General features: G+C 40.7%; 1 protein-coding gene across 3 annotated transcripts in view; it reads left to right on the top strand.

Annotated features, from left to right (window-relative positions):
- AGK (acylglycerol kinase) overlaps positions 1-12,854 on the top strand; it is a 58,558-nt gene that overhangs the window by 25,214 nt on the left and 20,490 nt on the right. For all 3 annotated transcript variants that reach the window (XM_048830521.2, XM_048830503.2, XM_048830512.2), the window contains 5 exons: positions 1,730-1,769; positions 8,018-8,097; positions 9,419-9,494; positions 10,863-10,955; positions 11,816-11,848. In XM_048830521.2, coding sequence (XP_048686478.1) covers positions 1,730-1,769; positions 8,018-8,097; positions 9,419-9,494; positions 10,863-10,955; positions 11,816-11,848 — 322 coding nt within the window. The remainder of the gene's footprint in view (positions 1-1,729; positions 1,770-8,017; positions 8,098-9,418; positions 9,495-10,862; positions 10,956-11,815; positions 11,849-12,854) is intronic.

The raw sequence follows: 12,854 nt of genomic DNA, 5'->3' as shown, positions 1-12,854 counted from the left end.
ATAGAGAACACTTTTAAGGGACCTGACCCCTATGTGGGACCTCAACCTTGTTCTCCGTGCCCACGTGGGCAAACCCTTTGAACTGCTAGTGACCTGCTTGTTCCTACACTTCTCCATGAAGGTTGCTTTTTTAGTAGCTATCATATGAGTATGAAGGGTGGGAGAGTTGGGTTCCCTTATGGCACACCCACCTTCTACCACATTCCTCAAGGACAGAGTCATCCTATGCCCACACCCAAAATCCATACCCAAGGTCACCTCCCTCTTCCATCTCAACACACCCATTTACTTACCTGTATTCTTCCCCAAGCCACACACCAACAACGGGGAGGAGTCCCTTCACACACTAGACATCCGCAGAGCACTGGCATTCTATATAGCGAGAACAAAAACATTCAGAAAATCGTCCTGGCTATTCGTATCCACAACAGAACAATCTAAAGGCCAAATCATTTCCAAGCAGAGACTTTCTAAATGGATCTCTAATTGTATCCAACTATGTTACCAAAATTACAATTTGCAAGCTCCTTCTGGACTTTGCACACACTCCACTAGAGCTCTGTCCACATCCATAGCCTTTCTCAAACATGTACTCATCATGGATATTTGTAAAGCAGCTACCTGGGCATTGCCCCATACTTTCACCAAACATTATGCCCTGGAACAGCAGTCAGCTGCAGATGCTCACTTCGGTCTATCGGTCCGCTCCACCGTACATATATCAACTCCAAAGCCTCTCCTCTCCACTGAGGGGTACTGCTCTTCAGTCACCTAAAGTGGAGCACCCACAGGGACACTTATCAAAGAAGAAAAGAAGGTTACTCACCTTGTGCAGTAACTGAGGTTCTTCGAGATGATTGTCTCTGTGGGTGCTCCACTACCCACCCTCCTTCTCTCTGGAGGAGGAACTGGGTGGCGGTTGTCTGTGCTCGTAGGGTAGCCGCTTGGAGTGGCCAACCAGGGCACTGCTACCACAAGTCTCTGACTAGAAGTGCCAGCACCCACAGGGACAATCATCTTGAAGAACCTCAGTTACTGCACAAGGTGAGTAACCTTCTCTTCCCCCTCAGCGTTTTTATTATTAGCTAATTTTATTAGTAAATTTTATTATTAGCTAATTGACCCACTACACCCTGGCCCATTATCCACCACATTCACTAGTGGCAAATCAGTACATTTAGTCTAGAATTTCTGCTGAAATGATCAGTAGTGAAATAGTACTGATACACTACAAGACTTCATTGTTATACCTTTGTGTATATGTATTGTGTATGTGTATTGTTACATACACTTTGGTGTATGGGGTAACTTATGTCTCTCTGAGTTATTGTTTCAGGCTGTCTGCAGACTCAGGCAGATATCAGTTGCTGCATTACTTTAAGTTCAGTTCACAATCTGAAGGTTTTATTCACAACCATAATAGCTAGAGATTTAGGGCCTTGTAAATTACTATACCTGGAGCCCTGGTCTTTAGTAATGAAATAAATAACTAAATATATAATGTACATGCTATATATGTGTATATATAAAAGCAAAATTATTCTTTTGCAGAATGTTTTCCATATGGCGTTAAGTAGGTCTTTAAAGGTCTCAGCCTGATATTTTACTGGGTGTCAAAGCAGTAGAAAGAGGGCAGATGCATATGTTTTGAAAAAACTAACCATTTCTGCCTTAGCTCCTTAAACTTATATTATGTAACGTCCATTTTCTCCTTTCTTTTTTCTGATAGTGATAACCTGCTAAGGAGAGCTGCATGCCAGGAAGCCCAGGTAATACCATTTAATGTGATACAATTAGGTTAAAATCCCCATCTTATCTCACTTGTGCAGGACTCCTGAGATTCTCCCAGCAGGTCTCATCTACGTGACAAACCTAACAGAGATGCTGGCTGTAGGTGGTTTTTTTTTTTTATTTTATTATTTTCTCTTTTTTTGCGACAAGCCATAGCCTAAATGAGGCCCCCTTCTTTCAACTGGCTGGTGTACCTAATTGGTTATTATGGCACTGAATTACAGGTACAATGTGGTTGCATCATTAAAGTAGTTCTTGGTACTATTCAGTTTGCAAAGTCCTTCAGTTATGGAGATTTAATTATTCCATCTGTCTGCAAAGTGATGGTGAAGAGGAAATGGATCGACAGGACTGGAGACTGAAATTTTATATATACCCTAGAGCAGGTATGGCAAAAGCCATGCAAGCTGCTTTATGCTAATCATAGAGAGATTATCTATGGGGCTGATGGGATAGTTCAGTATACTTGCCCATTCAATCCTGTGTGTGTCTACCAAGTTTTCTAATGAGGGTATCAGTTGTGGTGGCTGATTTTGTAATATTCCTGCTTGTCCACGAGGAAGTGAACTGAGACCATCAACTTATTTCACATAGGTCACCGAGGAAAATATTAGCTTCTAGTGAAAGTCTGCGTGGTCGTGCTTTGGGAATTGGCCTCACGGCTTTCCCTTTACACATCTACTTCTGCCATCTAGGGTCTGTAAGGCCAACTAACTAAGGGCAGACTTCTTACTGTAGTGTTCCTGCAACGGAAGCCTGCTCTTACCAAATATTCTTTCATGGGCCACTGCACACTCCATTCTTATTCCACTGTTGACACAGTAGATATTGCAAGAGTCTTACTGCCTCCTTGCCCGTGCCAGCCAAAACTTGTTCTGATTATGCTTCCCGTGCCAGAACCTTGACAAGGGCCCTTGTAGGGCTCTGAACCATCGCCCATCACTGTAGTATTGGCCTGCCAAGAGGTGTGGGTGTAAATTATTTTTCTCCTCAGACACCTTCACCCAAGATAACTGCTCAATAGTGAGGCCCATAGAGAAACCCCAATTTATACTAAGTGCTGCGAGGAAGAGTGTTCTCAACAGCATGACCCAGGCTGTGCAGCTTCTTGCTGGAAGAGAGTCTGTGGACCCCAAGCCTGATCAAAGTATAAGAGAACCTTTTCAATATCCAACCTTTCCCCATGAACCCTACTCACAATAAATCAATGTATTTCCCCACATTTATGCATTCAAATTCTCCACTAATTCTGATAGAAAACATCAGTTGCTCTAAACACTTATGCTTTCTCTGGTCTTGTTCAGTTTGGATAACAAAGTGATAAGTGCCTTATATGTACCTCCAATAAATAGCTGTTAATACCTCACTACCTGAAAGATGCTGCCAGATTGGAGGGAGTTCACGGAAGAGTAAAGACGAATAAGGGGTTTGAGGGATTGATTTGATTTATAAGGAAAGTGTCGGCTAAATATGAAATTAAAGAATTTGAGTTAATTTCAGTTTGGTTAGGGAAGTGTGCGGGCATTGTAAAGAAAGGGCCTGACTAGCAAGTAGAAGGAATGCCTTGAAAACAGTGAGTTATAAGGCAAGAGGGAGTAGAGTAGGGAGGATGTCTGGTTCAAAGAATAACTAATGAGACAAGGGGAAGTGTCTAAAAAGAAGGCCTTTGTCCAGTAGGAGTGACTAAAGATGATTTTAAATAAAACAAATGAGAATCTGTCTTAAAATGAGCCACTGTGGCCCTTCCGACCCCACACACCAGGGTTAAAGCCTATCTGAATCCAGGTGCAATGGGAAAACAGTTGGGCAGCAAGAAGGATCCTGCACTTAGGACGGAAGAACCCAATGCACAGCTACAGACTAGGGACCGAATGGCTAGGCAGCAGTTCTGCGGAAAAGGACCTAGGGGTGACAGTGGACGAGAAGCTGGATATGAGTCAGCAGTGTGCCCTTGTTGCCAAGAAGGCCAATGGCATTTTGGGATGTATAAGTAGGGGCATAGCGAGCAGATCGAGGGACGTGATCGTTCCCCTCTATTCGACATTGGTGAGGCCTCATCTGGAGTACTGTGTCCAGTTTTGGGCCCCACACTTCAAGAAGGATGTGGATAAATTGGAGAGAGTCCAGCGAAGGGCAACAAAAATGATTAGGGGTCTGGAACACATGAGTTATGAGGAGAGGCTGAGGGAGCTGGGATTGTTTAGTCTGCAGAAGAGAAGAATGAGGGGGGATTTGATAGCTGCTTTCAACTACCTGAAAGGGGGTTCCAAAGAGGATGGCTCTAGACTGTTCTCAATGGTATCAGATGACAGAACGAGGAGTAATGGTCTCAAGCTGCAGTGGGGGAGGTTTAGATTGGATATTAGGAAAAACTTTTTCACTAAGAGGGTGGTGAAACACTGGAATGCGTTACCTAGGGAGGTGGTAGAATCTCCTTCCTTAGAGGTTTTTAAGGTCAGGCTTGACAAAGCCCTGGCTGGGATGATTTAACTGGGAATTGGTCCTGCTTCGAGCAGGGGGTTGGACTAGATGACCTTCTGGGGTCCCTTCCAATCCTTATATTCTATGATTCTATGATTCTAAGGAGGAGAGGAAAGGCCTTGGAAAGAACGGAGGTTGTCAATCTTATCTGGATTAAGACTGGAAAGAAGGGTGAAACTGTTTCAATTTGTTTTTTTGGTGAAGTTGGTACTTGGCAATGACATCACTTGTTTGTTAAAGGATATAAAAAGTAAACTCGTAAAGGGTTCATTGCTAATAACTACCTGGTCACGTGGGAACTGACCAATATGAGTCTCAGCACCCCTGGGTTTAGCCCATTTGTAAGTGTCTTGATCAAATGCTTATAAATGTTTTGTTACTGTTTGGATGTAGTAAATTGTCTATTATTTAGGCTTTTTAGGCATGTTTAGAGCAATTGTATAATATTTGGCCTTTGGGTTTAATAAAAGAATTTATGGTTAAATTAGTGTTTGGTGGTTTCCCATATTAATATTTATAATTTCAAATATTATTGATAATTCCAACAGAAAGCTTAAAAGGCCTAAATGTGCATAGTGTCAGAAGGATGTCACTGCAAAGAGGGAGAGTTGCTTTGAGTGGAACAAGGAGCTAGAACAGGGGTTCTCAAACCGGGGGTCGGGACCTCTCAAGGGGTCGCGAGATTATTACATGGGGGGTCACAAGTTGTCAGCTTCCACCCCAAGCCCCGCTTTGCCTCCAGCATTTATAATGGTGTTAAATATATAAAAAAGTGTTTTTAATTTACAAAGGGGGTCGCACTCAGAGGCTTACTATGTGAAAGGGGTCACCGGTACAAAAGTTTGAGGACCACTGAGGTAGAACTACCCTAGAAGTAATGGATTTGAAATTAAGGAAAGCTAAATTTTCCTGTGTATTGGGAAAATCATAAAGATGGGATATGTTAGATTATGGATTAGTCTCATAAATGAAAGGGTGGAAACACTATCTCGTGAGACACTTGAAAACTGTAGTGGATAAAGCGCAGGAGACTATCCTGCAGGGAACTGTCCTGCATTGGAAGGGTGATAGACTAAGTGGATGATTAGTTCTTTTCAATCTCTAATTTCCATAAATGCATTTATCAACAAAATGGTGATGCTGAGTGTGACATAAAAACATATATTGAAGCAGCAGCAAGAGCTGATAGGATCAGACCTATAGACTGTAAGATCCTCAGGGCAAGAGTAATGTTTAATTGTTTGCAAAATGCCATGTGGGCTTCTGGTGCCATTTAAATAATAAAAATCCAAGGAAGACAGACTAAAAGACCCACTCCGGTGAAAGAATAATACAAGAGATGCTAATTTTTAAAATATCAATTCTTCATTGAATTAAGCATATTGCAAGTCCTATGCATACAGATTTCAGGAAGGAGCAAGCTGTGTGCTAAAGTGATCATTACGTCTACATTTCAAGTAAAGACTCCATCAAGGTATGGTGATTTGAACATTCATCACCTTGTAATGTCATATGTCGATCTAAAATTCTACTTCACAGGACCCACCATACCATTTAAAACTTTTTACAACTCCTTCTTGTGAAGAAGTTAGCTGTCATTGACCTGCATATATATGCTTGTTTGCAAATGTGATCTGATTGGTTGACATTGTTCTGAATCTTACTCTTGTTGGACCTCTGAGGACGTTAAGGAACTTTCTGTTTTGTCACATTGCTCTTCAGCTGCTCCCTCTGTGAAATGGGGATTATAATACACCTTAAAGTGGTGTAGTAATATCTGTGAAGCATATTTGTATGAAAGGTGCTATATAGGTGAAGAGTAAAAGAGTTCTGCTATTGGTAGGTAACATAAAAGAGAAACTGACCTTCTCAAATGTTGTCTTAAAATATATTATTACATTATTTTAAAATATGCTCCTGTGTTGTTTTCATGATGCTGGGCTCTTAAACAGTTTTTTAAAACTCTTCTGTTTATTATTTTTAATTTCCCCTCTTTAAAACAGGCATTTGCTACAGAAATACCCCCAAATATATCACATAAAGAAATGATTGTCATTAGTCATAAATCATATGAGTGACAGGTTGTTTGTGTAGAACAAGTAAATATATCACATTTCCCCCAGAGTGAATAATTAATTGTTTTTAACAGCTGTAACATGCCAGGGGATTATTGATGAGGGCCCTCATTTTCTCTGATTTTCCTTAAAGAATTGTAATAAAATTTAATCAGTGGCTTTTCCCAGATGTTTTTCAATAAAACTTAAGAACTGATGGTTTGATTTCCCCCCCATTTCCTTCTCCCCCAACAACCACTTTCATACACCCTTTTCCTTTCCATGTTTTTCCAGTTGCTTTATTATAATAGGTATATCTCCTGATTATTATTATCTCACAGAGCTGGAAGGGACCTTGAAAGGTCATTGAGTCCCATCCCCTGCCTTCACAGCAGGACCAAGTACCATCCCTTATTTTTGCCCCAGACCTCTAAATGGCCCCCTCAAGGATTGAGCTCACAACCCTGGGTTTAGCAGGCCAATGCTCAAACCACTGAGCTATCCCTCAGTGGGTTTTTTTAATTGTATATTTTTTTTCTTAGCTCGGGTTCCCGTAGTAAAGATGATGATTGGAGTTAATTACTATTTTGAACAGCTAATCACTAAAATATGAGAGGTTTTTTTTATGTAGTGGCCACCTTCTTCAGCATCACAAAATGCTTTGACGAGGTTCCCATGTAAAAGGAGTCAAGGACCATTTTCTTGTTCTTTGTACAGTACCTAGCACAATGGGGCCCTGGTCCGTGACTGGGGCTTCTAGGTGCTACTTCAATACAAATAATAAGTAATACTAAAAATAAAGGCTGTAAGGGTTTGGAATGGGAGTGATGATGCCTTCCAGTGAGCCAGGAGGGAGTTTTACAGAGGTGCAACAGCACAAGTGAAAACACAATCTTCCCTTGCCCACCCCCACAATGAAGAATTGTGGGAATGGGACAGAAAGGTGGCCAGGAATGGAGTGAGCAGATGGTACGAGAGGCTGAGTGAAGTAAGTCCATGAAGAGCTCTGAGAACCAAGGGGGCTATTTAGAATTGGGGACAGAGGTGGGATAGGAATCCACTGATGGAATCTGAAAACACAAGCCTGGGAAGGTAATGCTCTCTGTGAGAGCAAGTAGTCTGGTTGCAGCGTTCCTTCCCCCTTTAAAAGTAAGCTTAGAAAATATGAATTTAAGGAGAACGTACAAGACGGAGTACCAATAGCCTAGTAAGTGATTACATCCTTAGTAAGGTTTTCAGCAGAAATGGGGTCAAAACAAGGGCAAATTCTGGCCATGCTGTGGAGGTGGTGGTAGGTAGACACTCAAGGAATATTTTGGAGGGAAAAGAAGTTTAGGATCAAGAATAACTCCCAAGATTTCTGTCTGTGGCCGAAAAATTTAGGTCTGAAATAAAGAAGAATGGTAATGGGAGTCAGAGACTTGAGAGATAAAGAGGATTTTTTTTGCTCAGGAGGACTTCAGCCTTTGAAATTCCCTGTGTCACTGGAACACGGAATCACGAAGAAGAAGAATAGTAGGCTCTGCTAAGATGAGAAGCTATGTGATAGGCCTGATAGGGAAGACATTTGTATGCAGTGTAGGGTGAGGGGATGATGATGATGATGTTTGTTATGCATTATTTAAAACTGTAATGACAGGTGACTTAGAAGAGAAACTCCCTGTTTCCTCCTTTTTTTTCTTTTTATTTAGGTGTTTGGCAACCAGCTGATTCCTTCCAACATGCAGGTGAAGAAAGCAACAGTTTTCCTCAACCCAGCAGCTTGCAAAGGGTAAAGTTCCCCTTACACTCCATTCCCCAAATCGCACGCACCCCTTCTTTATACTTCTAAACTGTCCTTCATTGTGAAGGTCAGCCATCCTGTTGGTCTTAAGTGTGCCTCCACTCTACTCAAAGCTGGTATTATCTAACTCTTACTTAGGTTGGTTGCACCAAAAATGTTGGATCAAGATATAGAAGTTAAAGAAAATGTTGTTTATGTTAAAAGAATGAATCCCAAATCATTTTAAGCTTCCTCCATTGTTGGTTTTCTTGTTTCCTGCTTTTGGGCCATCAGTATTCCCTTCCTGCAAGTGACCTTGATTTCCACCCCAGCAACAATAGTAACCAGTAATAATAGGGTCTTCCACATTTGTGATGGTCAGAGGTAACCAATGATCCTGTTGCATGGAAGCCAGCCACTGGGGAAGGGGTCTTGTCCAGTACCATGGGGCTGAGCATGGTATACATGGTTAAATAAGACACCGAGCTGGATTTCTATAGGATGCCAACGGTTGTCTTGAAAATTGTATTGGTAAAAATGGTCTGCTTGCGGCAATGCATGTGTATATCTCTACTGATTGGCTTTACTCCCTGTCTCATCTCTGGAGGGGTTCAGTGAATAATAATAAAGGACCATTAAGTTACCTGTCCTGGAAGTACTTTGTCTCACATGTTTTGTTCTATGGCGATGGGGTGGAATTGTGACAAACCACTCATCTTTGAAAAATGTACAGAGTCCATAATTTAAAGCCTCCGTTTTCTATTCCCTGGGCTCTGCTCCTTGCAAGTAATGTATAATTAATGGCTTGGTTATTTTATTATGCAGTTCCAGGCATAAAATGCATGTGAGCTTTACCAAAATAAGGTCAGGTAAAGTTTTTGTTTTTAAACTTACTAAATAATATATAGAACAAGTAAATTTAAAAATATTTCCCCTTTAAAACTAGAATTTGCTTCCTTCATGACTTTAAGGCATGGTGCTCCATAACACATTAATTGTGTAATAAATAATAAATTACTCTTTCAAGCTCTTGTTTTGATTATTACTAATTATTTTTGGAACATGTTTAAAACAACTCCTTTGCATTTATAAAGACTGCATAAAAAAGTTGACATACTTAAGAATCGGTCTAGAAAATTCATACATTTGGACCAAAACAAAACCTACCTCTTCTGACTGACTTTTGACAGACAGGCTGAAAGACTTGTACCACAGAACATGTACTCTTTTTTTTTTGTTGGATTTTCTTTGCTTTGAATTTTCACCACCTCCCTCCTCTTCCTCCTCCTCCTCCTCAATGATTAAATGATTTCCCCCTTATTTTCTCCAGAAAAGCGAGAAACCTTTTTGAAAAGAATGCCGCCCCAATTTTACATTTATCTGGCTTGGATATAACCATAGTTAAGGTAAGACCTGATCTGTTACATTAACCTGTGTGTTATGCTGAGACCTTGGACTGATGCTGAGTTTTTAAACTTCCCAATTAATTTAAAGGCTGTTTGAATGCTTTTTAATTTTCAGTAGGGTTGACTGAGGGTAAGTGTACATGTGTGTGGGTGTGAGTGGCAACCCTTCTATAACTGATGTTTGAGAGGAGACTCTCCCAAATATTTGAGTGTCAGATGGTAATACAACCACACAGTCCACACGGTCCTTGGAGTTACCAGTTCTGCCTCAACATGTAAAATTGATGTGAGAAAGTTTTGCAATCCAGTTGAGAGCTGCAGATTAATTAAAAATAATCTTGCATACCTTAATAGCTCCCCCCAAATGAAATGTTCTGCTCTCCTGAGGGAATGCTGAACTACAAAGGGGTGTGAATTTGCAAAGAGCCTTCACTGGGAAGAAAAGGAAAAACAAACGTGAAGGGTTCCTGCTGTTTCTGAAGAATCCTTGAGACTGTTGTGTTTGCTGTTTAGTATGCATTACACACTGGCAATAAAAACTGCTCTTTGGAAGATATGTGTACTCTTATGAATGTATCTTTCTGTCTTGTAGCCTTATTGATGAGGTTGTGTTATTTCCATGATAAACCCCCTATTTTTATTGGTGTTTGTTCTACTAAAAAATACAGTGTCAGACCAAGAGGAAATTCTATTTATTGTATTTATTTTACAAGTCTCTTGTCAAACTGCAACGGTGCTGCTTTAGATTTCACAAGTTAAGCAGAATGTGACTGCACCAGTACTTAGATGAGAGACCACTACAAAAAACCGAGGTGCTGCAGGAAGAAAAGTTTGTGGTTCAGAAGGTGGCATTGTACCCTCTTGTGGTTTAGTAGGGGGGCATTGTACCTTCAACACTGAACCACTTCCCCAGCATGTTCAGAGGCGTTATTCTTCTGGATATGCTGCCTTTTTTGGAGCAGACAAAACTACAGTCCTTACCACTTATGACCATTAAAAGATCCTGTGATATTTTCTTTTGCAAGAACAAGAGTCACAATCCAGGTGTTTGTGTTAAGTTCTTTTTAGACTACATGCAATCAATCTTAATTCTCCATGCAGTTTCAGTGGAATACAACTGTATTCCAAATACATCTGTCTTGGGTTCACTGTGGCATGTGAGCTGCTTCAACAAGTAGTGCTATTAAACAGGGGACATGTTTCACTCCTCAGTGAAGTGATTTCTGTGCATGTGATGTAATACGTGTATGGTGTTTTGACGAGACCAATAATAGAGCAAATCATATGTATCCAAGACTTCTCTGTGGACATGCGGCCATAGGCATGGTAAGCTGAGTTTCTGACCATTGGTCTCTGTTGGTATCTCAGACAGATTACGAAGGACAAGCAAAAAAGCTGCTGGAATTGATGGAAAATACGGACCTGATCATTATTGCAGGAGGGGATGGAACTGTACAGGAGGTACCGCAGGAGCTTTCTCCTGGCTTGTATATAAAAAGTCACAATCCATATTGGGGATAGAAAGATGGAGGGTTGTGTAACATAGTTGCAGAATGCTATTGTTCTGGTATGAGACATGTTCATTCCAAAACATGCTGTGGATTAGTTTTGACAATGAAACCACTTGAGAGTTACTGGGCAATAAAGAAATCAGAAAATGCTTTCCCAAACAACTGATGTTCATAGTAGCATAACTCAAACTCTGTGAAAGAACACACCCACCTATGCACGTACATCCCATCACTTTGGGGTTAAAACTAATCTGCAGATATTCCACACACAAACCAGAAAGTTATAATGACTGAAAACTGGGGTTCATAGCCCTGCGTGAGGGATGCATGCTTTGTCCAGGGTGAAAGGATGTAGACAAAGAATGTTTAAACAGTTACAAAGGATTCAAAATAGAGTGGTGTTTGTGTGCAGTAATTTCATATTATATGGGTGATTAACCATTGGAACAAATTACCAAGGGAAGTAGTGGATTCTCCATGCCTTTCTGGAAGATACATTTTAGATTTCCTCATGTGTTAAGAGCACACTGAGTGCCATCATAAAACATGCCCAAGCATCTGGTTCTGTTACATCTTTGAAGTCAGCATATGCATTTAATCAGGTATTGTACATTCAAACCCCTGCCATTCTCTATGGTGGGTACAGAAAATGTACCCCTTTTTGTGTAAGAAACTACAGCTCCTTCCATAAAACATTGGAGGCCTCATAAAAGTGCATCTATTCTGAACAGCAAATGTCTGCATTTCATAGGTTTCTACTGTAAACTGCACAAAAGAATCCAAAAGCCAAATATTTCCACTATCTTTCAGGTCATAACCGGACTCCTCCGCAGAGCAGATGAGGTGAGGTAGTGTGTTTGTTTTTTATTTATTTTAATTTATATCTGAGGGGCACTCCCAAGCATCCAGTTGAGCCTCTTGGTCCAGGCGGACTCCTGCAGATAATCCAAGCCAGCTTGCTGTTTAATGAGTCAGCCGTGCTAGTATCCTGCAGTTTTGTGCACATCCTTTTTCTCTCTCCCTTTTTCAATGAGTGGAATGGCTCCCAGCCCAAACTGTTGGGGGGCTTCCAGTTACAGAGCAAGGAATGTGCAGAAGCCAGACACAAAATTTTCAAAGGCCTGTGGCCCAATTGTGTCTAGTTTTTTGTTTGGCAATAGAGCTGTAGAAAAAACTACAAGTGATTTTCTGTATTTGCAACCCATAACTGAATTCATTGTGGCTGTGCTCCTACTCCTTCTATGCTCACTTAACGTCCGCATTCAAGCCGTGAATTTCTACTGACATAAATGGTTGCAGAAAGCTAATTTTAAGGGCTCATACTAGAATATTCACACTGGAAGCGATGATATGTTTTACTAGGGATGGGACACTGCTTATTAATAAAGCAGGGGAGTGCTCCCAAAACCTCTTGGCAGAACTCTGGCAAAAAGGCAATGAAATAGTCCAGACAAGGATCTGATGATCCTCTTGGAATTGGACTTCTGGCTGCTTACACAATTACTTTGTCTGAATGTGACAAGACAAACATTTTATATTTAAAATTTGCAAATAAGCCGGTAATTTTTAAAGGGACTCTGTGAACTTAAAAAACAAATAACGACAACAAAACATTTTTCTCTGCAGTTTTTTGTACTTCTTACTGTTGCAGTTGACCCATAAGTTCCCTATCATTGAAAGAGAGTGGAGAAAAAAGAATGACTGTTCTGTTTTCTCCATTTGTTTACTTCGAGCACTTGATAGTATTCTGAAAGACTGTGCATTGCAATGCAGTTTATGCTAATTTACAACAGCCCAGAATATTTTGTATGCTGCATTATTCTGCAGGGTGTGGGAGTTCATTGTAGCA

This window comes from Caretta caretta, chromosome 1 (assembly GCF_965140235.1).
Source record: "Caretta caretta isolate rCarCar2 chromosome 1, rCarCar1.hap1, whole genome shotgun sequence".
Classification (NCBI taxonomy): domain Eukaryota; kingdom Metazoa; phylum Chordata; order Testudines; family Cheloniidae; genus Caretta; species Caretta caretta.
This window is presented reverse-complemented; position numbering and strand designations above follow the sequence as displayed.